Genomic DNA, 27439 nt, shown 5'->3' with positions numbered 1-27439 from the left:
TGTGCGCCGGCCCCGCCCCCGTGCTGGGCAGAGCCGACCACGCAGGCGCAGTCCCCGCTCGCCAGCCCCGCCCGCGGGTCCGACCCAGGGGGCGGCAGGGTCCGGACGCGCTGGCTGGGCGGGGCCGGCCGTGGCGGTGTCTCTGGCGGCTGTGCAGTTGGCGGTGGCCGGCTGCGAGTTTCCGGGCGGCCGCGCACGTGCCTGGGCGCAGAGGGCGGCTGCGCCGCCGATGGGCCCTCGGCTCGGCCGGCAGGTGTGCGCAGGTGCCGGCAGGTGCGCCGAGCGGGGCCCGATTGCGCGTTCCCGGCCCCGGGCCCGACACCCAGCCCGCCGCGGGGGCCGCGAGCGCGGGGAGGGGAGCGGACGCGGGGCCGACTTGCCCCTCCGCCCACGGCCGCGTCACGCGGGCGCCCTGAGCCCGGCTGACCTGAGACGGCGCCGAGGTCCTCCTTCACGCAGAGCGCTCCAAGGCTGCGGCGGCAGCGTGCAGGGTGCGCTTAAGCCCTTAAGTCTAAGGCGATAAGTGCTTCCATGCGCGGCCTCGTTCACTGTAGAACAGGGATTAAGCTTAACTCCTGTGGGGGCGGAGGAAAAGAGCGACCCTCACCCCGCAGTGGCCAGCACCAGGGAGGCGTCTAGGTGGCGGGCTGTGGCCCAGCGGCAGCAGGCGCCTATGGCTGCTTTCACAATGCACTGGCCGAGCTCAGGAGCTGCAACAGGGACCGTATGACCCGCGAAGCTAGGAATGTTCACTGTCTAGTCCTTTACAGAAAAAGTTGTCAACTCCTGCTCTTGATGAACAAACCTCTTCAGATCTCTGCCCAAATGTCATCCTATTGAGGCTCTCCCTCACCATTCTCTATAAAGTTGCACCCCATTCCCTTTACCGGCTCTTCTGCTTTCATGCTTCTCTGCAATTTACTCATTCATTCGTGATCAGCCTCCCCAGCTAGAATTAACAATCCAGAAGAGCAGGGCCTTCTCTCTCGTGTGCACTGATGGATTATACACAGTGCCAAGAAGAGCAAACACTCTTTAAGTCTTGGTGGAATAGGTTGATTGAGTCTCCGCAATTGCCAGGCATGGAGGTAGGTGTGGACATAAAAGATTGCCCTAGCAGAATGGCGACAACTCTTCCCGGAGGGACTTACCAGGTCCACCTCCCTCCTTCCTCCTCCCTCCTGTACCTTCTGTATCCTGCAGGTCAGCCAGGTGTGGCCTGCTCTGAACCTTCCCAGGAAGGATTTTGTTCTGTACATAGGGTGGCCATATAACTTAATGCCCAAATGGGACATTAGGTCATGAAATGGGGATGCTACCAATCATGAAGCTGGCACCAGCATAAACTGGGACTGTCGTGGCAAGTCAGGGCGCTTGGTGGACCTATCTAACAGCTGTGATCCATTCATTTAACAAATGTTTGAAGAGCACTTCCTGAGTGCCCAAGGCACTGCACCTTTTTTTTTTTTTCACGTGAACCAACGTTTAGGCTCCTGGGTTTTATTTGAGTTCTGAGTACAAACCTGGAGTCCCAGAAAAGCGAAGGGGGGGGGGGGGCTGTCTTCAGAGTCAGCAGCACCAAGTACAAGGCACAGTGTGTAGTCCACTCAGTCAACACGGGGATTGAAGAGTGACCGAGCACTCTGCTCCAAGGTCACTGAGGCTATTGAGGCAGAGGACTGACCTATAGCACCCTCCACCGGCTGAGTGGTCCTCTGTGACTGCAGGCAGCACTGCGTCCCTTGGAGAGGTTTCACTCCATGTGCAGCTTCCCAGCCCTGTGACATTGGGCATTTCTTCGTTTCTCAGATGTGAATTAAGATTCCAAGCCCACCTAAGGGGACATGGGGTCGACAGTGTCACACGTAGAAGCAGCTGAGTCCCCTGGCCCTGGTGACCACTTGGTCACCGGGGCAGCGCAGCAGGGTCCTGAGGGCTGGGCCTGAAGCAAGAGTGACTGTATCTGTATGTGGTGTCCTCCCCATAGTGGTTTGGGGTGGACACCTGCCAGTCTCCTGCTGAAGATGCCATGGCTGAGTCCAGTGGTTACCTTCTTCTGGAACAAGAGAACAGCCAAAATAATTGAAGCAGACAAAGCACACGCAAGGACCAAGCATAGACAAACCCGGAGAATAAGCCAGGAGAGCTGCTTTTATAGAGAAAAAGGGGGAGGGCGGGGCTGTCCTTAAAGAAAGTCCATTGGGGAAGAGTAACAGTTCAGGGGGCAACAGCTTCTCATTGGCTGAGCTGTGGCGTTTCTCATTGGCTGAGCTGGGCATTTCTCATTGGCTGGGCTGTGACGTTTCTCGTTGGCTGGGCTGTGGCGTTTCTCATTGGCTGGGCTGTGGCGTTTCTCATTGGCTGAGCTGTGGCGTTTCTCATTGGCTGAGCTGTTACCGGGCTGGGAGAGAAATCTCCCTTTGGTACCAGAGTGGTGTTACTTGGGGTGGAAGATACAAGCGTTTGTCTTTTCGTGTTTGGAGTAACTGATGTGTGATGGGGCTGAGAGCTCCCCCTGCAGGCCTTCCCCATCCAGTTTAGTTAAGGTTTCTTTTGTTAATTTCCACCGGCATTTGCAGGACAGACGGAAAACAGGCGTGGGGCGGGGGGGGGGGGGGGGGGGGGGGAGTTTGGGGTGGGTGGGGGTCGGAGGGCGAGGGGGCGTTGTGCAAGCTGTGTTCAGGGGGAAAGGTTTCCTTGATGATCTGGGTGCAAGTTCCCCCTGATGGCACTTGGCCCAGAGACACTGCCAGGATGCACACAGGCCACACACTCCTGGGAGGCCTCTGTGGGGCAGGTGGGGCAGGGTGGGCAGCAAACACATACCAAGCCTGGTAGGGTTGGGCCCCGATACCAGGTGAACCCATACATTCCTCACTTGGGCTCCCCTACAACTGGGTGCCCCCGCACCAGGGTACCACTGCACCCGGGTACCTCCCACCTGGAGTCCTCCCATCCGGGTATCTCTGGTATCTCCATCATTGCGGTTCCCAGGACCTCCCAGGCCTCCTGGGGTAGGCGGGGCCTAGAGTGGAGGCTCTAGTTCTCCCAGGCCCAGCGAAGAGGAAGTGCCTCTGTGGCTTCCACTTCTGAAACGTTTTCGCTTTGTCACTGTGCTGTTAGAGGCAAGACTCCAGCTCCGGCTGAGGATGTGCGACGGTGTCCTGGCCGTGTTCCTCCGGAGGCTCGTGGCTGGAGTGGCCTTCCTCCTTTGTGGCAGACGAGCTACGAGGGCCTGCACTCAACCGCTTCCGGAACGCCTGCCACGGGGCCCTGGGACCTCAGAGCTGCAGCAGATGGTCATCTTCTCGGTGCAGGAGGTGACGTTGATGTCGTGGTGCCTGGAGAGTGACGCGGCCAGCGGCAGGCAGGTGCAGGGGCCCCCAGCACAGGGTAGCCGAGCCGTGAACACTGGCCCAGCTGCCTAACTGATGGCAGGGCAGACCCCACAGTGTGGCCAGGGCCACCGCCAAGCCCCAGGCCCAGCCCTGCTGCTGAGATCTCTGGAGGCCTCCTTGTCCCCACCTGAACGGTCGGAATGATGGTGGTACCGCCTCCTCCGGGCGAGGGAGGGTGTGCGCAGTGCAAGGCAGGCGGGAGGAGCTGCCTTGCCAGAGCCCTGGTGCGACCTGACCCTCTGTTGCGCGGGCCGGAGGATCCCGTCCGGGTGGAGGCCCGAGGTGGAAGCACCCAGCCTATGGAAGGTGAGGACTCTGAAGGAGTCGGGAACAAACCCTGGGGGCTTGGCTGGAGCTTGGCCCCTTCCTGGCGTGCAGAGGAGAGGTTGGAAGGTGAACTGGGGTGACTGTGTTAAGAAGACCACTCGGGGTGCTGGAGAGGCAGTGAGGTGACCATCTATGTCGGCTCGGGAGATGCTCCAGAGGGCCTTAGGAGAGAAAATGGCATGATTTGGTGAGGGATTAAGGTGGACAGAGATGCAGGCAGGGTCCCTAGCAAGCGGTGAGGACCTCAGGTGAGATGGGGTATGTGGGAAGAGAGCTGCACTTACCTTCTTCCTGGCAGGGAAAAGTGGCAGCAGTAGGTGCCACGAGGAAATCTCAAGCCTGGCAGGGGAGACAGGGGCTGTGGGGCAGCGATGGGGTGCTCGGGGTGCTCGGGAGGGAGTAGGCAGGAAGTCTTCAGATGCAAGGCCCTGGGGCAGGAGCAAATGGCTGCCCATGGGAATGGTGGAATGGTGGAATGGTGAGACCAGGAGGAGGGGCTGCTAAGGGTCATGGGCATGGGTCCAGGGAGGAAGAGAGGTGATGACAGAATGATCCCGAGGGAGAGAGAGAGCCAAGGAAATCCCAGGAGGCATCCTTGCTGGCAGTAGGTAGGACCCACCAGGACGTGGGGAGGAGCCCAGGTGGGAGCAGGCCCTGACTGAGGCAGAGGGCTCACGTGGGCTCACACGCAGGCCTGCCTGTGGCAGCTGGTTTTCTTTTATTTTTGGAGGTGGCAGTGGCATCAGAGTTTGTAATTGTAACTAGGACTGCCAGCTTTAGCAGATAGAGGTACAAGTATTCTATGGGGCAGCCTCATACTAAAACATTATTTGTTTATCTGGATTTAAAAGTTAACTGGGTGTACTGTATTTTACCTGGCAATCCTGATTGTAACAGGAATACTCTTCCCTATTAACAGTCCAGCCAACACCAAAATAAAGAAAAACTGAGAACTATCTATGATCACACTAAATGGATAACTTTGAAAACAATGAGATGTCTATCTCACTCAGGTTTTATATACAAGCCTGTAGATTAAAAAAAAAAAGGTTTTACTGTATGTATTCTTTTTTAATTAGCTGTTTTCGCTTAATAAAATACCTAGGTGTCCCCACCACCGATTATGGCTGCACAGTGCCGTTCTGAATGGCCGCTTGATATCACACAGCAGGGTGGACGCACAGCCCTGTGGAAGGGTCCCAGCTGTGTCCAGCGCCCTGTCATAAACAATTCTCAGAGAAGCATGACTGCTCTTATGCCTTTGCAGACCCGTCTGTTATTTCCTCACAAAAAATTCCTAGAGGTGGAATTTTCTTAATTGAAAATTTTATGGAAGTAATCATAGGTTCACAGGCAATTCTAAGAAATAATACAGAAGGATCCCTTGTACATGTTAGCTCATTTTTCCCAATGGCAACTAACATTTTATAAAATGACAGCAGAAGATTGCAACCAGGATATTGACGCCAATACAATCCACTGATCTGGTTCCAATTTCCCCGGGGTTTTACTTTTGTTCATGTTTTATCACCAATGCAGTTTATCACCCTTGTTGGTTTTTGCATCCAGTCAAGATACTGGAGAGTTCCAACAAGCATTGCTCCAGGGGGTCCTTTTGTAACCACATTTACTTCCCTCCTGCCCCTGCCCTGTCATGAATCCCTGGCAACCACTAATCTGTTCACCATTCCTCAAATTTTGTCATTTTAGTGTTCCACAAATGGAATCATGTAGTAAGTAACCTTTGGGATCGGCTATTTTTGCTCAGCGTAACTCCCTGGAGATCCAACCAAGTAGTTGCCTGTATCAGTAATTTGCTTCTTTGTATTGGTCAGTAGTGTTCCATGGTGTGGATGGACCACACTTTGTTTAACCACTCCCCTAATAAAGAACGTCTGGGTTGATTCCAGTTTTAGTGCATTACTAATAAAGATGCTATGAACACTTGTGTACGGCTTTTGGTGTAAAGAGAAGTCTTTATTTCTCTGGGATAAATGCCCAGGAGTGCAATGACTGGGTCATAAGGTAGTTGCATAAGGTAGTTGGAGAAATTGCCAAACTGTTTCCAGAGAGGTGGCACCATTTTACATCCCCACTAGCAGTGTATGAGGGATCCAGTTTCTCCACACCCTCACCAGCATTTGTTGGTCACACTTTTTATTTTCATTGTTGTAATAGGTGTGATACCTCATGGTGTTTTAGTTTGCCTTTCCCTAGTGGCTAATGATGTCGAACATCTTTGCATATGCTTATTTGACGTCTGCATGTGCTCTTTATTAAAATGTCTCTTCATATCTTTTGCCAATTTTTTAAGTGGATTACTGATTTTCTTACTGTTGAGTTTTGAGAGTGTTTGTACATTCTATACGCCAGCCCTCTGTCAGCTAGGTGGTTTGCAAATATTTCCTCCCAGTCTGCAGCTTGTCTTGTCATTCTCTTAACAGGGTGGTTTGCAAAGCAAAAGTTATTAATTTTGATGAGGCCTAGTTTATCAGTATTTTATGTCTCTTGCTTTTGGTGTCGAGTTAGGAACTTTTTGCCTAGCTCTAGATCCCGAAGATTTTCTCCTACGTTTTTTTCTAAAAGCTTTATAGTTTTAAGTTCGTGATCCATTTCAAGTTAGATTTTGTATAAGACGTGAAACCCTTAGGTTGAGGTTCTCCTCTTCCTCCTCCCTGTCTTCTCCTCCTCTTCCCCTCCCCGTTGTCTCCCTGTCCTCCTCCTCCTTCTTGCCTGTGGGTGTCTAATTGCTCCAGCACGATTTGTTGAAAAGGCTGCCTTTCCTCCATTGAAATGCTTTTGCACATTTATCAAAAATCAGTTGGACGTATTTGTGTGGGTCTAGTTTGAGTTTTGTATTTTGTTCCATTGACCTGTGTGTGTATCCCTCTGCCAACACCACAGTCTTCTTTTTTTTTTAAAGATTTTATTTTTCCTTTTTCTCCCCCAAGTCCCCGGGTACATAGTTGTGTATTTTTAGTTGTGGGTCATTCTAGTTGTGGCATGTGGGATGCCACCTCAGCATGGCCTGATGAGTGGTGCCATGTCCGCGCCCAGGATTTGAACCAGAGAAATCCTGGGCCACCGAAGCAGAGCACGTGCGAACTTAACTACTCGGCCGTGGGGCGGACCCCCAATACCACAGTCTTGATTACCATAGCTATAATAAGTCTTGAAATTGGGTAGACTGATTCCTCCCTCTTTATTCTCCTTTTCAAAATCATTTTAGCTATTGTAGGTCCTTTGCCATTCCATATACATTTGAGAATAATCTTGTGTGTATGTACAAAAGAACTTGCTAGGATTTTGATAGGAATTGTGTTAAACTTGTTTATCAAGTTGGAGAGAACTGGCATTTTTACTATTTTGAATTTTCTAACATGAAAATGGTACCTCTCTCCATTTGTTTAGATCTTTGATTTCTTTCATCAGCATTTTATTATTTTCAGCATAGTCTGTACATATTTTGTTAGATTTACACCTATTTCATTTTATTTTGAATTATTGTAAATGGTGTTGTATTTTTAATTTCAGTGTCCTGTGTTCATTGCTAGTATGTAGAAATACAACTGATTTTTAAAAAATGTTTGTGTCGTATCCTGAGACCTTGCTGAGCTCACTTATTAGTCTTAGGAATTTTGTTGGTAGATTCCTTGGGATATTCTGTGTAGATAATCATTTAATCTGCAAATAGAGATGGCTTTATTTCTTCCTTTTGGAAATAACTGCATTTTCCCTCTTTTCTTGTCTTACTACACTGGCTAATAGTTCCAGCACTATGGTGATTAAGAGTGATGAGAGTAACACACTTACCTTGTTCCTCATCTTTGGGGGAAAGCATTCAGTCTTTTACCATTAAGTATAATGTTATCTCTATGTTATTTGTGGATGATCTTCATCAAGTTGATGTCATTACCCTCTATTGCTACTTTACTGAGAGTTTTTATTATGAATTGCTGTTGAATTTTGTCAAATGCCTTTTCTGTAACAATTGATGTCATGAAGTTTTTTTTTTTTTTTGAAGATTTTATTTTTCCTTCTTCTCCCAAAGCCCCCTGGTACGTAGTTGTATTTTTTTAGTTGTGGGTCCTTTTAGTTGTGGCATGTGGGATGCCACCTCAGCGTGGCTTGATGAGCGGTGCCATGTCCACACCCAGGATTTGAACTGGCAAAACCCTAGGCCACCGAAGCAGAGCTTGCGAACTTAACCACTCAGCGACAGGGCTGGTCCCTGATGTCATGAAGGTTTTATACTTCAAACTGTTAATATGATGGATCACATTGATTACTTAATTTTTTTTTTTAGCCCTGAGCTAATATCTGCTGCCAATCCTCCTCTTTTTGCTGAGGAAGACTGGCCCTGAGCTAACATCCGTGCCCATCTTCCTCTGCTTTGCCAAGCGGTGCCGTGTCTGCATCCGGGATCCGAACTGGCAAACCCTGGGCTGCCTAAGTGGAATGTGCGAACTTAACCGCTGCGCCACCGGGCGGGCCCCACATTAATTTAATTTTGAATGTTGAACCAGCCTTGCGGTCTTGCAATAAACCCTACTTGGTCATTGTGTATAATTCTTTTTGCATATTTCTGAATTCTATTTATTAATCCTTTGTTACAGATTTTTGTGTCTATATTCATGAGAGATATTGGTCTGTAGTTTTCTATTTTGATTCTGTCTTTATTTGGTTTTGGTATCAGGATAACACTAGTTTCATAAAATGAGCTGGGCAGTGTTCTCTTCTGTTTTCTGAAAAAGATTGTGTAGAACTGGTGTTAATTCTTGTTTAAACATTTGGAAAAATCTCTGCTAAAACCATCTGGGCCTGGAGATTTCTTTTTTTTAAGTTTTAAAATTATGAATTCAACTTATTTAATAGCTATATGGCTCTTTAAATTGTCTATTTTATTTGGGGGTAGCTGTGGTAATTTGTGTTTTTCAAGAGATTGGTCCATTTCATCTAAATTGTCAAATTTGTGTGTCCAGAGTTGTTCATAATATTTGCTTATTATCCCTTTGATGTCTGTGGGGCCCATCGTGATATCCACTGTTACGTTCCTGATATTGGTAATTTGTCTTTTCTTTTCCTTCTTGTTTGTATAGGGTTCTCTAAAGAAACAGAACCAATAGGATGTGTATATATGTATATATGATGTGTGTGTATATATGTACATATGCGTGTACAGTAAGGATATTTATCATAAGCAATTGGCTCATGAGATTGTGGAGGCTTGCTGAGTCCAAAATCTGATGAGGGAGGCCAGCAGGCTGGAGGCTCAGGAAAGAATCAAAGTTCAAGTCCAGAGGTGGTCTGCTGTCGAACCAGGAAGAACTGATGTTGCAAATGAAGTCAGAAGGCAGTCTGCTGGAGAATTCTTTCCTGCTTGGGGAGGTCAGCCTTTTGTTCTATTCAGGCCTTCAGCTGATTGGATGAGGCTCATCTGCATTATGGACGGCAATCTGCTTTACTCAAAGCCCACCAATTTAAATGTAAATATCATCTAAAAACACCCTCACAGAAATATCCAGAGTAACGTTTGACCCAAATATCTGGGCACTGTGGCCCAGGCAAGTTGACACATAAATTTAGCCATCACAATTCTCTTATTACCCTTTTGATGTCTGTAGCTTCTGGAGTGATATCTCCTGCTTCATTCTTGTTATTGGTGATTTGTCTTTTCTCTTTTTTCTCCTTTGTAAGTATTCCCTCAGGTTTGTGAATTTTATTGATCTTTTGAAAGAACTAGCTCTTGTTTTATTGTTTTTCTGTTTTCAATTTCATTGATTTCTGCTCTTATTTGTGTTATTTTCTTCCTTCTGCTTGCCTTGGGCTTAATTTGCTTTCCTTTTTTTTTTCTTTTTGTAGGTTCTTAAAGTGGGAGCTTAGGTTATTGATTTGAGACTTTCCCTCTTTTCTCAGATATAGATTTCCCTCTCAGCACTGTTTTAGTTGTGTCCCAGAAATTTTGATATATTGTATTTCTATTTTATTCAACTCAATGCATTTTAAATCCCCTTGAGCCTTCCTCTTTGACCTCTGGATTCTTTAGAAGCTTATTGTTTAGTTTCCAAGCATTTGGAGATTTTCCTGTGGTCTTTCTGCTATTGCTTTCTAGTTTGGTTCTATTATGATCAGAGAACATAGTCTGTATGATTTCAATCCTTTTAACTTTGTTGACTTTTGCTCTGTGACGCAGGATATGGGCCATCTTTGTTGATGTTCCGTGGGTGCTTGTGCAGGATGTGTATGCTGCTGTTGTTTGTAGCGTGTTCTATGCGTGTTGTTTAGATCCTCTTGGTTGATGATGGTGTCAGGCTCTTCTAGATCTTTGCTGACTCGCTGTCTAGCAGTTCTGTCAGTTGCAGAGAGTAGGGTGTAGGAGTCCCTAACTATAATTGTAGATTTGTGTATTTTTCCTTTCAGCTCTATTATTTTTTGCTTTCTATATTTTTAAACTCTGTTGTTTGGGGCATACACGTTTAGTGTCATGATGTCTTCCAGAGGATTGATCATTTTATGGTTGTGCAATGTTCCTCTTTGTTCCCAGTAATTTTCTTTGCTCTATCTTTACTTCATCTGATTTTATTTATAATAAATAACATAATATATAATTACATCATATTGTAATATCTAATAAATGATATACTATGGCCACTTCTACACTTTTTTACTGATATTTGCATTATGTATGTTTTTTCATTCTTTTATTTTTAACCTACCTATGTCATTATGTTTGAAGTGAGTTTGCTATAGACAACCTATTGTTGGGTCGTTTTTTTTTTTTAATCCACTCTGACAATCTGTGTGTTTTAGTCAGTGTATTTAGAACATTTACATTTAAATTTTTGATATATTAGGACTTATTATTTATTTATTTATGACTTCCTCTTTTTCTGCTTGTTTCCTCTCTTTCTCATTCCTCTCTCTCTTTTCTTGCTTTCCTGTGGGATACTTGAACATTGTTTAGAATTCCATTTTGATTTTTTGTAGTGTTTTTGAGTCTGACATTTTGTATAATTGTCTCAGTGGTTCTCTGGGTGTTCTAGTAAACAAACATAAGTTATCACAGTCTGTGGATATTGTTTTAGCACTTGGAGTGAAGTATAAAAAACTTACTTCCATTTAACTCCCTTTACCATCCCCCTTTTTCTTTTTTTTTGCTTGAGGAAGACCAGCTCTGAGCTCACATCTGTGTCAGTCTTCCTCTATTTTGTATGTGGGCTGCCTCCACAACACAGCTGACGAGTGGAGTGGGTCCACACTCAGGATCTGAACCCATGAACCCACGCTGCTGAAGCAGAGTGTGCAGAACTTTAACCACTTGGCCCTGGGGCCAACCCTCTACTATCCTCTTTTAAAAAATTAAAAAATATAATTTTCCAAAGTATTTCCTATATATACATTTAATACCACATCAAATAATGTTATAAGTTTTGCTTCTACCACCCAATATGACTTAAGAAACTCAGGATGAGAAAGATAATCCTGTTGGTATTATCCCATGGTAAAGAAATCCCATGGTGTTTTACCCATTCCATTGTTCTTCTTTTCTTTTCTAAAGTTCTCGGCCTTCTCTTATCATTTCTTCTCTATTTGGAGAAATCCCTTTATCTGTTCTTTACGGGTAGTTCTGCTAGTGATACCTTCTTTAATTTTCCTTTGTCTGAGAATTTTTTTATTTCCCCTTCATTCCTGAAGCATATTTTTACTAGATATAGAATTCTTTCTTTGCAGCCCTTGAAAAATGTGCTGCTTCCTTCTGGCCTCCGTGGTTCTGATGAGAAATCCACTGTTGTTCCAGTCGGTCTTCCCTTAGATGCAATGTGTTGTTTCTCTCTGTCTGCTTTCAAGATTTTTTTCTTTGTCATTAGTTTTCAGAAATTATCATGTGTGGCATAGATTTCTTTGAGTTTATCATTCACTCTGCTTCTTGAATGTGTAGGTTTATGTCATTTGCCAAATTTGGAAAGTTTCTGCCATTAGTTCTTCAAATATTTTTTCAGCCTCATACTCTTTCTTCTCTCCTTCTGGGATACAATGACACAAATGTTTCATTTATATTTTTATAGCCCCACAGATCCCTGAGGCTTTGTTATTTTTTTCCCCCTTCAGACTATTTTCTCTCTGTTGTTCAGATTGGGTCATTTCTACTGTTCTGTCTTCTAGTTCATGGATTCTTTCTTCTGTCACATTTATTGTGTTATTGTGTCCATTCAGTGAGTTTTGTATTTTGGTGTATTGTATTTTTCAGTTCTATAATTTCCATTTGGTTTTTTTTAATAACTTGTTTCTTTGCTAAGATGTTCTATATTTTCACCCATTTCGAGATAATTTGTACTTGCTGTTGAAGCATTTTTGTGATGGCTGCTTTACAGTCCCTGTCAGGTAATTCCAACATCTGATTCATCTCAATGTTGGTATCTGTTGATTGTTTCTCATTCAAGTTATGAATTTCCTGGTTCATGGTGTGACAAGTGATTTTTTTAAAATTGTAATCTGAGCAGTTTGGGTGTTGTGTTAGGAGACTCTGAATCCTGTTTAAGCCTGTGTGGTAGCAGGCAGTCATCCTGTTCAGGCGCAGCATGTCCTGGCCTCCTTTTGTGAGTTGTACTTCCAATGATCATTGTTTTCAGAGCCCTTACATTTCTGTCCTGTCTGTTTTGTTTATCTGGCCTACTGGAGTTTCCACTTAATTTTGCTGGTGCTGAGCCAGCCCTGGTGGCCTACTGGTTAAAGTTTGGTGTGCTTGTCTGTCAGTAGCCATGCTGTGGCAGCAGCTCACATAGCAGAACTAGAACAACCTACAACTAGAATATATAACTATGTACTGGGGCTGTGGGGAGGAAAAAACAAAAAAAGAGAGAGGAAGATTGGCAACAGATGTTAGCTCAGAACGAATCTTTCTCAGCAAAAAAAAAAAAAATCTTATTGATGCTGCCTATGGGAACAGAGGTAATTCTCCAGGCTGCCCAGAGCCAGTAGGTGGGGAGTGAGTGAGGTTGGACCCATCGGAAGGAGAATGCTTCCAGAGATCTGGTGCCATCAGGGTTCCTGCTCAATCTCTGCCAATTCCCCCATGGGAGGATGGTTAGCCTTCCCACAGCTGCTCAGTGGGAGGGTGGGGATATACTGGGCCTGGGCTGCCTTCTACTGCTGGGTGGAGGATGAGAGATGCCAGGTTGCTGTGTTTTTCCTCAGTCCTAGGTCCCCAGCTAGCCTACTTTTCTTTTCCCACCAGAGTCCCATAATTGTCTGCGCTATTATTTCCCAGTTTTTAAAGTTATAGTTAGTTGGAGAAGCAGGGAGAGATGAGTCTAGCCCATTTATTCCTGAACTAGAAGTCTCTGGTGTTATTTTTTATTTTTATTGATGTAATTTTTTATTCAATGTATTTTTAAAACAGCTCCATTGAGATATAATTCATATACCATACAATTCACTCACTTAAAATGTATAATTCAGTGGTTTTTAGTATATGCATGGGATTGTACAATCCTTCTCACAGTCAATTTTAGAACATTTTCATCATCCCCAAAGAAACCCCATACCCATTTGCAGTCACTTTCCATTTCCTCCTCCCCAGCCTCTGGCAACCACTAACCTGCTCTGTTTCTCTATAGATTTGCCTATCATGGGTGTTTCATATGAATGGAATCATACAATATGTGGCGTTTGTCTTCTTTCACTTTGCATATTATTTTCAAGATTTATCCATGTTGTAGCACATTTTAATACTTCATTCCTTTATATCACCACATAATATTCCATTTGTGGATATACCACATTTTATTTATCCATTCATTAGTTGATGGACATTTGGTTTGTTTTAACGTTTTGGCTATTATGAATAATACTGCTATGAATCTTCATGTACAAGTTTCTGTGTGGACATGTATTTTCATTTCTCTTGGGTATATACCTAGGAGTAGAAATCTAGGGTCATATGGTAACCCTATGTTTAACATTTTGAACTGCCCAACTGTTTTCCAAAGCAGCTGCACCATTTTACATTCCCACCAGCAATGCAAGAGAGTTTCAATTTCTCCACATCTTCACCAACACTTGTTACTATCTGACTTTTTGATTCTAGCCATCCTAGTAGGTATTAAGTGGTATCTCATTGTGGTTTTGATTAGCATTTCCCTGATGGCTAATGATGTTGAGCATCTTTTCATGTGCTCACTGACTATTTGTACATCATCTTTGGAGAAGTGTCTATTCAAGTCCATTGCCCATTTTTTATTTGGTTATTTTTTGGTTGTTGAGTTGAGGCCTTTGGATTTTATTCTGAGAGATGGGAACCCACTGGGAGGTTCTAAGCACGAGTGTGGCAGTATCAGTTGGGCTGCTGGGTAGAGAACAAAATACAGAGGTACAAGGGTGAATCAGAGAGACCAGTTAGGATACTGAGATAATCCAGATGAGAGATGACAGTGACTGGCCCTGGGTAGTAACAGAGGTGGTGACACGGGCTGGGTCTGGACACATTTTGAAGGGGGACCAACAGGATTTGCTGATGGATCAGTTGGAGATGAAGGCCAGAAGCTGAGTATCAGTTGTGTTAAGTTTGAGGTGCCTATTAGACATTTCAGAGGAGATACTGAGGAGGTAGCTAGATATAGGAGCTGTCAAAGCATAATTTTCAAAAACTTAAAAATATGACTCTACATAAATACAGCTCTAAAATGAAGATGTGTCAAAGATTTATTTAAATCATTAATGAGGAAACTGGCATGATGGTGAGGGTGGTTCGAAAGATTGGAGAGAGAGGGAAGTATTTGAAGTGGCTGGAGAAAAGCTTGCTAATTTAGATTGAAAACTGGTTAATGTTCTACAGGGCCATAAAACTGCAACCTTTTCTAACTGTAATCTTTTCTACTAGACAGAAATAATTTTTATAACTTACTACTGGGCAAAATACATTTGCATTGCTGTCAGACAAGAATCATTTTACCTAGTCATCCATTTTCTACAAGTTAAAGTCTACTTTTACTGAGTTGTAAAAAAATCATTGTTGTTGTTACTGTTGTCAGGTGGATTCCGACTCCTAGTGACCCTGTGTACAGCAGAGCAGAAGCCTGCCTAGTCTTTTTGCACCATTCCTAGAGGTTTTTTTTTTTTTTTTTTTAGGACGATTAACCCTGAGCTAACATCTGCTGCCAATCCTCCTCTTTTTGCTGAGGAAGATTGGCCCTGAGCTAACATCCACGCCTCTCTTCCTCCACTTTATATGTGGGATGCCTACCACAGCATGGCTTGCCAAGGCGTGTCATGTCCACACCCGGGATCCGAACCAGCGAACCCCGGGCCACCGAAGTGGAACATGCGAACTTAACCGCTGTGCCACCGGGCTGGCCCCTCCTAGAGTTTTCATGGCAAATTTTTTGGGAAATAAGTGGCCAGGTCCTTATTCTTAGTCTGTCTTAGTCTGGAAGCTCCACTGAAACCTGTCTACCATGGATGACCCTGCTGGTATTTGAAATCCCGGTGGCATGGCTTTCAGCATCACAGCAACACAAAGCCACCACAGTATGACAACCAACAGATGGGTGGTATGGTTACCTGACCTGGAAATAAATCTGGGCCAGGGCAGTGAGAGTACCAAATCCCTCTTTTTTTTTTTTGCAGGGAAAGATTCACCCTGAGCTAACATCTGTTGCCAATCTTCCTTTTTTTTTTTCTCCCCAAAGCCCCAGTGCATGGTTATATATCCTGGTTGTAAGTCCTTCTATGTGAACCACCACCACAGCATGGCAACTGACAGACAGGTGGTGTGGCTCTGCAACTAGGAAACAAACTCGGGCCGTTGAAGCAGTGAGAGCGCCAATCTTTAACCACTAGACCATCAGGGCTGGCTTGAGGGCACCAAATCTAAACCACTGGACCACCGGGGCTGGCCAAAAAATCATAATCAATAGTAAATAGCAAGTTAAATAGTTTTACACCCAAGAAAATTCCAAATCTCTTGGCAGGTGTGCTAGACAACACTTGGCTTCCCATGGAAAGGACCCACCACCATCCTTTTGCCTATTCATAAGTTTTGGAAAATTTTTATTAGTCTCCTGCCGCCGCGCCCCCCCCCCCCCCCGCCCCCTTATGAGGAGAAATAGTCTCCAAAGGTTATTCTTGACCACAGAAAGCTGGTCTTATTGTGTTTGGACCTGATTCATCTACACAGGTGCTGTAAGAAGTGGTAATTAACATGTACAGGCCTCCTTGTTGGGCCAGCACGTCTAAGCCATATGGCATTACCCAACAACCAAGTCCGGAAAATCAACTTCTGTCTAGAGATGTCATCATAAGGAATGTAGGCATGAGCCTCTATTATGCCTGAGATTTAAATTTCTCTTATTTGCTCTTCTAGTCCTGGGTTAGGAAACCAAATCAAACTAATCTTCCTCTGGTTTGCCTGCAGTACCTGTGCATGTAGGGAAGTTTCTATCTTCTCAAGGTCTGTGGTGTCTGCCACAGTTCTTGTTTTCCTTACTACTTGTAAGACAGAGCCCTGGTATGCCATAGTACAGGTACCTGACCAGTATCGGTTTGAGGGCTGTGTGGGCATTGGTTCAACACAGCTGTCACAAGCCTTTTTCTAAGGTAGGTGGGTCATATTGAATCACATGAGATGTAATCTCAAATATGACACCCACATAAAGCCTTGGTTGCACAATCAATTTGTCTAATTATATCCTGGTAAAAAGGAAGACTGATTTCTATTGAAACTATGCAAATAACTAGATTTCTGTTAAAAGAGAAGAGTCAGTAAAACTACTTTTTCTGAATTATGAAGTGAGAAAATATCATTTGAAGAATGTTTTGTTTGTGAAAATTAAAGGTTGGAGATAGATCAAGAAGGAAAAAGGATTTTTTTTTTGGTGAGGAAGATTGGCCCTGAGCTAACATCTGTTCCCAATCTTCCTCTACTTTGTATATGGAATGCCGCGATGGCATGGCTTGATGAGCGGTGTGTAGGTCCACACCTGGGATCCAAAACAGCAAACCGCAGGCTGCCAGAGCAGAGCATGTGAACTTAACCATTAAGCCACTGGGCAGCCCCAGATGAAGGATTTTATCTTACTTCTGCCAGACTTCTTCTATCTTCTGCAATAGAACATTAAAAAAATAACACTAGTACCCTTATCCTTGCCCTTTGTTGGGTCGAGACTTCAGCCACAGATCTAATGGTGTGGAGGTGGAGGTGTGGAGTGGGAGGGGGCAGTGATGTTTCTAGAGCTGAGCTTTTGGCTGGTACATCTAATGGAAGGGGCAGTGGTTGATGTGTCTGGGGCCAAGTTTCTGGCTGGTATAGGCCTGACACACAGTGAGGACTGAGCTACGATGAGGTGAATGCATAGAGGTTTGCTCAAACTCATTGTTGAAAAAGAGTTATATCGAAAGTGGAAAGGATAGAATGAACTCTGTTGGATTGGAATTGGAGCTATCAGTATGAACTCAAGGTTTGCTAATAGATATTGAAAAAATATAGGGGTGTGTGTACATACTTAGACATATTTTTCCTAGCTCTCTCTGCTGAGTGTAAATGGAATCCACTTTATATTAACAACCTTCTGTGATTTGTTTCTCCCATTCAGCATTATGTGTCTGAGATTCAGCCATGTGGCTAAGTGGTGCAATTCATTTGTTTTAGTAGCTGTGTGCTATTCCATTGTGCAGACGTATCTCACTTTATTCATTTTATTGTCCATGGACAGGTAAGATTTTTCCCCAGTATTTTTTCTATTAAAAACAGTGCTGCTTTGAACATTCACGAACATGTTGCCTGAAGAACAAGTGTAGGTTTCTCTGGCATACAGCTAGGCATGGAATGTACCTAGGAATATATACTGGCTTGCCTAGAGCTGGTAGTGGGTATGCACATTATGGCAGCTTGCATTTTCCCAACGTGGCTACAACAACTTCTCCTGTACCACATGCTTCTCTTAAAATGTGACTTTGAAACTTCTCTCCACAGGAAGTAGGGGTCGATGTCCACCCATCTCTGGAATCTGGACAGGCTTGTGTAGATGCTGTGTGACTTCTGAGGCTACGATATGAAAAGCGATACAGGTCCCTCCTAGTTCTCTTGGGACTCTTGCTCTTGGAAGCTGGCCACCATCCCACAAAGAAGTCCCCAAAGCCCTCAGCCCACAGCCTGAACCAGCTTACCAGCCACATGACTGCACTGTCTTGGAACAGCCTTTCCAGCCTCCAGTGGAGATGCCCCAGCTGGTGCAGCATGGACTAGACCAACTATGTCTACCGAATCCACCCCAAACAGCAGATCTGCGAGCAGGAGGAATGATTGTTGTTTTGAGCTACGAAGTTTCGGGGGTGGTTTGTTGTGCAGCCATACACACACATGTCCAGCTTCATTGGGTGATGCCATCTTATTTACCAAGATAATGGTACCACTTGACATCCTGGGCAACAGTGTATGAGTGTTTCCGTTGACCCACCTTCTTGCCATCACTGTGTTTTGTCAGACTTCAACATTTGTGCTTATTTGGTGTGGTTTTAGTTTGCATTTCCAATTACTAGTGAGGTTATTGACCCTTTCCATGTTCTTCTTTGCAAGGAGCCTAATTATGGGTTTTGCCTGTCATTCTGTTGGCTTGTCTTTTTCTAATGGATTTGAAAGGGTTCTTTATATATTCTGGAGACTAATCATTTGCAAGGTATATGTGTTGCAAATATCTTCTGGTTTTCACTTTTTGTTCTTTATTCTCCTTATGGTCTTTTGAGGAACAAAAATTCTATGATACATATTTTCTATTCTTTTTATTTTCAATCTCTGACATTTTTAGGTGTATTTCTTGTAAGCAGTATTTGATATTTATATTCCAATCTCAGAGTCTCTGTTTTTTAATAGATGAATTTAATTCAATCATGTCTCTGATTACTCAAACATTTGAATTATTCCTGTTGCCTCTTACTATGTTCCTTATTTATCATGCATTTATCTTTTTCTCTTTCCTGCTTTTTGTTGGCACTGTCAGTTTTTCTTCCTTTCAGTTTTCCCCAGCTGTTTTCAAAGTTGTAAATTCCATTTCCATTTTTCTAGTGGAAACTTTGATATTTTAACATTTTAAATTTTTTTCTATTGATTCTAAATCCTCTAGCAATACAACTTTTGCGTGCTTTTACTTCCTGCTTCCCCCTCCCCTTGCCATGTGCCATGTTGAGTTTACCTGGGATTTTCTCTCAGGTTATTATTTGATTTTAACAGTCCAAACTGGTTTCTTTGCTGGCACTCATGTCTCACTCTTGAATTCACTTTTCATTTTGCTAGGGTATATCTCTTAGTAACTTTGTTGTTGTTGTTGAGGGAGATTCACCCAGAGCTAACATCTCTTGCCAATCTTCCTCTTTTTTTGCTGAGGAAGATTAGCCCTGAGCTAACATCTGTGCCAGTCTTCCTCTATTTTGTATGTGGGTTGCTGCCACAGCATGGCTGTGTGGTGTAGGTCCGCACCCGGGATCCAAACCTGTGAACCCCAGGCCGCTGAAGTGGAGCGTGCCGAATTTACTTACTATACCACAGGTCCCCTTTTGTTAACTTTTTAGAGACTGTGTCTGTGGTAAACTTGGATGTTTCTAGGCTGTGAAGATACTTTATTTTGCTGCCTCACTCCAATGCTAGTTTCACTGTGTATGGAATTCTAGGTTCAGCCCTTTTAGAGTTTTGACAACCACTCCTTTGCCAAGTGACACTCAGGTTCAGTCTGGTTAAAGATCCTTCCCCTCTGCAGGCTTTGAGCTAGTCTCTTTATCCTCGGAATTCCAGTGTCTCTCTGACTGCGTGTGTGGGTCTTTTCCCCTCACCCCTCCTGGGCATCACTTCCATCCTTTGAGAAGCCACTCTCCTTTTCTGCGAAGGGTTTCATGTCTTCCACCTTCTCTTCCACGAGGCTGTCTCTCACCTTTGCTCTGCGTTGTAGGAGATCCTCCAGCTCACTGGTTTGCATCTGGTTTGCCCAGGGTGCTGGCGAGAAAGGTGCGGGCCCGCTCTCTTGCCCTCTACTGCCGGCCGCTCAGCACATGTGGACTCGGTTAAGCAGACAGGAGTGGAGGAGACACTTGCAGCCCCTGGGACTGGTGCAGATGTGGTCGGGGCGCCCCTCCTTGGCCCAAGAATGTGTCTGGAGGGGGCAGTAGCTTCGAGGTGGGACCTTGCTCAGGACGGAACACTGGGTGACCTTGGCTGCAGTCCTAACCTGCTCTCCAAGCCTTCACTTCCCAACCCGTATACTGGGTGCAGAGGGGGACAAGTACTGGTCAGCAAAAGGCCTGGGGCTCCAGCCCCTACCTAGGACACTTGGGTGGACAGGGCCAGCCCACTCCCAGTGAGGCGGTTGGTGGAGGGTCCTAGGCAGTGGACCCTGCCCCGCCTGCCCCTGTGGGGGAAGGTCTCCTGGCTCAGAAAGACTCAGCCTCTGCCCTGGGGGTGCCCCTCCTCTTCCTGAGGGGCTTCCCCTGCTGCCACAGCGGGGGGCCACCTGCCACCTCCTTTCCCTTGGGGCTGGGCTCCCCACACAGTTGGGGCTCCTTCATGGCCACCGCACTAAGCACAAATCCTCGAAAGAAACCAAGGAACCATCTAGGCTTCTCCCTTAAAACATTTTGGGATTTAATGTATGAATGAGAGTGTCATGAAATGACTGAATTTGAGTTTAAACAAAGGCCAAAGTGAAAGCAGCTAGTGGGAGAGTGGGACTCAGGTCCCTGAACCAGGCCCAGGGGCCCCTTCTTCTCCCCTCCGTGCCCCCTCCCAGCCCCACACACGCTGGGCGCCTCCTCCAGGCTACACGCTCCCCAGTGCCCTCTGCCACGGCCGCATCCCCTGCCAGTGCCCCCTTCCTCTCCACCACCAGCCCTGTCCAGTGACCCCCCTCCTGACCTCCCCTCAGGTCCCCTCTCAGTCCCCACCCGTCAGGCTCCCCCCAACCTCCTGACTGGCCCAGCCTGTCCCCCTCTGGTTCTCCTCACTCCATCTCTGGGGGTTCCCTTTCCCCCTAGCCCAGCGCTCCCCGAATGCCGCCTGGCCCGCCCCTGTCCAGTGTTCCCCTACTTCTCTCCAGCCCCCCGTGCATTATGTGCCCTCCCTGCCGGCCTCCCAACCGGCACACCTTCTGCCCTGCACCCCCTCAGGTCTGATGTCCACTCAGCCTGCCCACCCCTGTCTGGCCCCCCCTGTCAGGGATCCCATCAGCACCCCCCATAAATCCAGTGCCCCCTCAGGTCGCTCCCACTTAGTCGGGTCACCTCCCATCCCCTGAATCCAAGCCTCCCTTCAGGACCCCAGCCGCAGGGTCTGGTCCACCCCTCAGGTTCTCCTGTTCCCCTGCCCGACGCTCCCTCAGGCCCCCTGGGTCCCTGAGTCGGTCTTTTCCTCAGGCCCCTTCGGCCCCCCGGCCCGCTCGCCCCTCAGGCCCCCTCGGCCCCCGGCCCGCTCGCCCCTCAGGCCCCCTCGGCCCCCCGGCCCACTCGCCCCTCAGGCGCCCTCGGCCCCCCGGCCCGCTCGCCCCTCAGGCCCCCTCGGCCCCGGGGTCCGGTCTGCCCCTCAGGCCCCCTCGGCCCCTCAAGCCCGCTCGCCCCTCAGGTGCCCTCGGCCCCCGGCCCGCTCGCCCCTCAGGCGCCCTCGGCCCCAGGGTCCGGTCTGCCCCTCAGGCCCCGTCGTCCCCTCAAGCCCGCTCGCCCCTCAGGCCCCCTCGGCCCCGGGGTCCGGTCTGCCCCTCAGGCCCCCTCGGCCCCTCAAGCCCGCTCGCCCCTCAGGCGCCCTCGGCCCCGGCCCGCTCGCCCCTCAGGCGCCCTCGGCCCCTCAAGCCCGCTCGCCCCTCAGGCCCCCTCGGCCCCAGGGTCCGGTCTGCCCCTCAGGCCCCGTCGTCCCCTCAAGCCCGCTCGCCCCTCAGGCGCCCTCGGCCCCCGGCCCGCTCGCCCCTCAGGCCCCCTCGGCCCCGGGGTCCGGTCTGCCCCTCAGGCCCCCTCGGCCCCTCAAGCCCGCTCGCCCCTCAGGGCCCCTCGGCCCCTCAAGCCCGCTCGCCCCTCAGGGCCCCTCGGCCCCGGGGTCCGGTCTGCCCCTCAGGCCCCCTCAGGCCCCCTCGTCCCCTCAAGCCCGCTCGCCCCTCAGGTGCCCTCGGCCCCCGGCCCGCTCGCCCCTCAGGCGCCCTCGGCCCCCGGCCCGCTCGCCCCTCAGGCCCGCTCGGCCCCTCGGCCCCGGGGTCCGGTCTGCCCCTCAGACCCCCTCGGCCCCCGGCCCGCTCGCCCCTCAGGCCCCCTCCCCCCGGCCGGCGGCGGCCCGCGCGTCATGGCGGCGGCGGGCGGGGCGCGTCTCGCACGCAGCGCGCCGGGCGGAGCGCTCGCCGCATTGTTTGCTTCGCTGGGGAGCGAGCGAGCGAGCCGGCCCGGGCGTCCGCGCCAGCCCCGCGCCCCGCGCTCCGCGCCCCGCGCTCGCTCCGCCGCCCGCCGGCCGGGCTCCGCGCCGGGCCTCCCCGCTGGGCCCCCGCCGCCCGCCGCCCGCTCGCCCGCCGCCCGCTGCGCGAGTCGCCGCCCGAGAGCCCGCGGCCGCCGAGCCGGGCCGGGCCGCCGCCGACAGGAGCCCGCGCCCGAGCGGCGGGCCGGGCCTGCGCGGCCGTTGGCGGAGGAGCCTGGGCGCCATTAGCGCCGCCTCGGCCGCGCCGGCCCCCGCGCCCGCCCGCCGGGCTCCCGCGGCCGCGGCCCCGAAGGTGAGTGGGCGGGGGCCGGGCCGGGGTCGCCGCCGCCGCCGCCGCCTCGCGGGCCGCCCGCCGCCGCCCGCCGGCCTCTCGGGTGGTGGTGCCGACGCCATGTTTGGCGGCCGCGGCGGCGGGCGCATTGTCCGCGGGCGGCGAGCGGCGCAGGGAGGCCGGGTGTCGGCGGGCGGGCGGGGGAGTCCGGGCGGGCGTGGGGCCGCGAGGGCGGCCGGGCTGTCGGGGAGGCGGGACGGGGAAGCCGGGAGGCCGGGGTTCGGGGCGGCCGGGCGGGGAGGCCGGGAGGCGGGACCGGGGAGCGGAGGAGGCCGGGCTGTCGGGCGGCCGGGCTCGTCTGGCGCCGTCCCCGCCCGGCCTGCGCGTGGGGTCGCGGCGGCCCCGGACGCGCTGCCTGTGGCGGCGCGGCGCGTTATGTAACAGACACGCTCGGGGTTTGGCCCGACAGGAAACTCCCGCGAGTGGGGCCGCGCCGGGAGCGCTCCCGACCGAGCCCGGGCGGCCCCGCGCGCCCTCGGCGGTTGGGGACAGGGACGGCGGGATCGCGCTGCCGGCTTCCGGGCGGGTTTGCAGTGAGCCCCCGAAGTGGACTTGCGCCCGGCTGCCCCGGGCCCGGCTGCGAGAAGCAACTTTGCCGAGGTGTAACTTGCGGACAGTACCGCTCCCGCGAGCGCGCAGTCGGGTCCTGGCCAATGTATACGCGCCCAGGAGGCCGCCCCCGTCGGAAGCATCCCCGCCGCCCCACAGAGTTCGCCCCGGCCCGGTCTCCAGGTAAAGCATGGTCTCCGGGAGGGGGGCTCGGTGCCGCGCGCGCGCAGGGGCGCAGGTGGGGCGGCGGCGGCCCGCCGCGCGAGTGGAGACCGGGAGCCGGCCGCCCGCTGCAGTCTCCCCTCGCGCCACCCAGCTTTCCGGGGTGCGTCCAGCAGGCTTGTTGTCCTTGTGATGCCCGCCCTGTGGACGCGCTTGTCCTGCACGGCGGCGCGAGCGGGGATGGAGCCGGGGGGCCGCGTGCGGAGCCCGTGGGGCGGCGGGTGGTCGCTCTGCTCGGCAGTGCTGCCGGAGGCCGCCGCGCCCGCACGGCCGCGTTCGGGTGGCGGAGCCACCGCGCCGTCGTGTCAGGCGGCGGCGTCCTCGGGAGGCTGGTGGTGAGGAGCCCCAGCGCCCGGGGCGCGGCCTCCGAGGGGCTGCTTGGCGCCTGGCTGGAGGGGGGAAAATTACACGTTTGGTGTCCGTCGGTGAGGAGCCCGCTGTTGCTGCCCCGCCTCCGTCGTGACGCGTGAAGCTGGCCGCGGGTCCCCTCCCCGGGCGCCGGTGCCGACACCCTGGGGCCGCCCAGGTCCCCTCAGAGGGCTGGTAGGCCGGGGCCCCCGCTGGGCCGGGAGTTGGGGTTCGGCTGCCGTGTTCCTGTGCTGCTCTGGGTAGGGAATTCCTGTCAAATTTCAACATGAAACGTGGGTTTCTACTTAACAGAAGGAAAGAAAACCGCATCCTGAGGGCCTTGTCTTAGAGAGTCCGTGAAGGTTTGCGGGGATTGCCTTTAGGGACTTGGAGAGCAAAGCCTGCTCTTTGAGGGCTTTTCCTGAAGACGGACTAGGCCTCGGTGCAGCTGCTGCGGGCTCCCGTGGGCGCCCTGACCGGCGGGCCACGTGCTGCACGGGCCCTGGGCTCCAGCTTGGGACGTTTGTTTGTGAGCCCATCTCTTGGAAATGGCTCTGCTTCCTGTCAGTAAGGTGGTGGTTGGAGGGAGGTGTCTGAGAGGTATTGGGAAGTCTCCGCCGTCAGTTCCTAAGGTGACACCTGCTTGGCAGGCGGTGGTCCAGAGTCGGGAGTCTTCAGGAGAGGCGAATTGTGGAAGTAGACTCCGTGGAGTGTCGGGGACATGCGCGCAGAGAGTGGAGGTTAGAGGGGAGCGAATTCTCCTAGATCTCTCTGGCCAAGGTTTCCGGCATCTGAGCTAGTGCTGGTGATCCCATAGTCGGGGGCTCTGCAGGCAGTGTGGGGTTCTCAAGCGTGGCCCTTGCTGTGGGACAAGAGCCAAGGTGCCGTCTGTGGGCGTCTCTGGGGTGTACTTGAGAACGAGGAGGGCATGGCCCATCTCTGTGGTCAAGCCAAGAGGAGAGAAGTGCCCCTGAGGGGAAGGGGCAGGCTGACTGGCCCATAAGGGGTTTCTGTGGTGGTCACTGCTGAGGCTCTGCGGAAGCTGGGTTGCGTGCTCCCCTCTTGGGTCCTTGTGTGGCTAGTGGGCCTCCGCCTTAACACAGGTGTGAAGGGTGTGTTCATGGAGAGCACCCACTGGCCGTGATTGGACTGCTGAGGCTTTTGGCCCTCAGCAGGGTTGCTGCCAGGACCAGTGCACTGGGCTCCGGGGGGATCTTTCCAGGGCAGCAGCAGGGGAGGGGAAGAACGGGTCAGGGGCAGCGTTGGTCAGGAGCAGGGAGCCACTGAGCATGCCTGCTTTGCCGTCACAGCCTCTGTGCCTGCTGGAGTCCAGCTCTGTGCATGGGCTTCCCTGGGCTTCCCTACTCCTGAGGGATGCTGCAGTCGTCTTGGTGACCTGTTGGCTTTGTGTAAGAACGTGACTGGTGAGCAGTGGTAATCACTGAGAGACCTAGAGGAACTTGTTTGCTGTGCATGCCTCTCAAGGGCCACTCCTCACCGCCTGCCCTCTCTGGTCCTAGGAGTCCCTGGGGAGGGGTGGCCTGGTGGGGATGGGCTGTTGAAGGTTGCTGAAATATGATCATGAGTCCTGGGATGAGTGATTTTGGAAACCTCAGATACGTTAGCTTGGAGTTTCGTTTTGATTTAGCGTGAGTTGCTTAGTTAGCTCTGCCCAAGTATACTTGATGGTTTTCTCATCTTGTGTTCTCTGTATGGAGTTAACTTTATCTCTGCCTCTGTTTTAGGGAGTCAGTACCAAATGAGGAGGAAAGGACGATGTCATCGAGGCGCTGCAGCAAGGCACCCTTCCTCCCCGTGCAGTACTAAACACTCCCCCACGCGGGAGACCCTGACCTACGCACAAGCCCAGAGGATGGTTGAGATAGAGATTGAGGGTCGCTTGCATAGGATCAGTATTTTTGATCCGTTGGAGATCATATTAGAAGATGACCTCACTGCTCAAGAAATGAGTGAATGCAACAGCAATAAAGAAAATAGTGAGAGGCCCCCTGTGTGCCTAAGAACTAAGCGTCACAAAAACAACAGAGTGAAAAAGAAAAATGAAGCCCTTCCCAGTGCCCACGGTATGCCAGCCTCAGCCAGTGCGCTTCCTGAGCCCAAGGTGCGGATCGTGGAGTACAGCCCTCCCTCTGCCCCCAGGAGACCCCCTGTCTACTACAAGTTTATTGAGAAGTCGGCTGAGGAGTTGGACAACGAAGTGGAGTATGACATGGATGAGGAGGACTATGCTTGGCTGGAGATCGTCAATGAGAAGCGGAAGGGCGACTGTGTTTCAGCCGTGTCACAGAGTGTGTTTGAGTTCCTGATGGACCGCTTCGAGAAGGAGTCGTACTGTGAGAACCAGAAGCAGGGGGAGCAGCAGTCCCTAATCGACGAGGATGCTGTGTGCTGCATCTGCATGGACGGCGAGTGCCAGAACAGCAATGTGATTCTGTTTTGCGACATGTGCAACCTGGCCGTGCACCAGGAGTGTTATGGGGTGCCCTACATCCCCGAGGGCCAGTGGCTCTGCCGACACTGCCTGCAGTCCCGGGCCCGGCCTGCCGACTGTGTGCTGTGCCCAAATAAGGGAGGTGCCTTCAAAAAGACAGACGACGACCGCTGGGGCCACGTGGTGTGTGCCCTGTGGATCCCGGAGGTCGGCTTTGCCAACACGGTATTCATAGAGCCTATCGATGGCGTGAGGAACATCCCTCCAGCCCGGTGGAAACTGACGTGCTACCTCTGTAAGCAGAAGGGTGTGGGTGCCTGCATCCAGTGCCACAAGGCAAACTGCTACACAGCATTCCATGTGACATGTGCCCAGAAGGCTGGCCTCTACATGAAAATGGAGCCCGTGAAAGAACTGACTGGCGGTGCGACGACCTTCTCTGTTAGAAAGACCGCTTACTGTGATGTCCACACACCCCCGGGCTGCACCCGGAGGCCTCTGAACATTTATGGGGATGTCGAAATGAAAAATGGTGTTTGTCGAAAAGAGAGCTCAGTCAAAACGGTCAGGTCCGCTTCCAAGGTCAGGAAGAAAGCAAAGAAAGTGAAGAAGACAATGAGCGAGCCCTGTGCGGTGCTGCCGCCTGTGTGCGCTCCGTATATTCCCCCTCAGAGGTAAGTGTAAGCATGGTCGAGGGTGAGCTTAGAATGAGGGACACCAGGGAAGGGCACAGCAGGGCTGTGTTAGAGGATCATCGCGCTGTTTACCTAGCTCCCTAAAGGTCCTCTAAAACTTGGTCACGTTCATTCGCTATGTTGTGGGAGCATGCATGTTGCAAAAGACTTGAATCTGTGAGACCTGGAAAAATGTATAGATTCCTTAATGCACACAGGCCTACGGGGTAAGCCAGACACTGTCAGGCTGACTGCAGCTACACTGACTGCAGGGACCGGAGTCTGGGACCCCGTGGTACTCCACGTGTTGTCACCGTCTTTGACACAATAAAATACTATTCCTCGCCTTGCTCCCCCACTAAAATTTGGGAACCTTGTAGGATTTTTAAGAGAATTTGTTGGAAAGTGAAGCAGCATGGCTAAGACAGACACTGGAGTGGAGATGAGAGTGGAGCCGACGAGAGCCTCGTGGAGGGAGGTGCTGGCCTCCTTCCTGTCATGTGATAGCCTTTCTGGTTTTCCTGACTGTTTCCTTCATGGTGTGAACATTGCCTGGTCTGTGTAGGGCTCTCTAACCTAGAGCAGTCCACAGTGGTGAGGGTTGGGGCTCTGCTGGTGCCTGTTGCGGGCAAGCCCTGTCTTGCTCTTGCAAGGTGTCCTGGGGCCGATCCCCATCCACCTGTGTGCACTCCTGTCCCTGAACTTGTTTCC

General features: G+C 50.5%; 1 protein-coding gene and 1 long non-coding RNA gene across 13 annotated transcripts in view; both read left to right on the top strand.

Moving 5' to 3' along the window:
- The first annotated feature begins 25 nt into the window (after positions 1–25).
- LOC139080289 (uncharacterized) lies at positions 26–18237 on the top strand. Of its 3 annotated transcripts, none has more exons than XR_011534676.1 (3): positions 26–253; positions 3124–3704; positions 17695–18237. It is a non-coding gene; the product is annotated as an uncharacterized lncRNA (long non-coding RNA). The 3 variants fall into 3 exon arrangements; XR_011534677.1 differs by having other exon boundaries at positions 70–263; XR_011534675.1 differs by lacking the exon at positions 26–253 and having other exon boundaries at positions 3004–3704.
- A 3930-nt stretch (positions 18238–22167) lies between these two features.
- Positions 22168–27439, top strand: part of BRD1 (bromodomain containing 1) — a 56064-nt gene continuing 50792 nt past the window's right edge. For 2 of the 10 annotated variants that reach the window (XR_011534674.1, XM_070599985.1), the window contains exons 1-2: positions 22306–22444; positions 25348–26728. Coding sequence is in view for 8 of the 10 variants with exons in the window: in XM_070599985.1 (XP_070456086.1) it covers positions 25362–26728 (1367 nt within the window). In the remaining 2 variants the exon portion in view is untranslated. Of the gene's footprint in view, positions 22445–22598; positions 23216–25347; positions 26729–27439 lie in introns of those variants that run through there. The other 8 variants (XM_070599984.1, XM_070599986.1, XM_070599991.1 and 5 more) reach the window with 8 other exon arrangements.

The sequence above is a fragment of the Equus przewalskii genome, chromosome 29, assembly GCF_037783145.1.
Source record: "Equus przewalskii isolate Varuska chromosome 29, EquPr2, whole genome shotgun sequence".
Lineage (NCBI taxonomy): Eukaryota > Metazoa > Chordata > Mammalia > Perissodactyla > Equidae > Equus > Equus przewalskii.
Note: the sequence above shows the minus strand (reverse complement) of the source record. Positions and strands in the feature narration are given on the sequence as shown.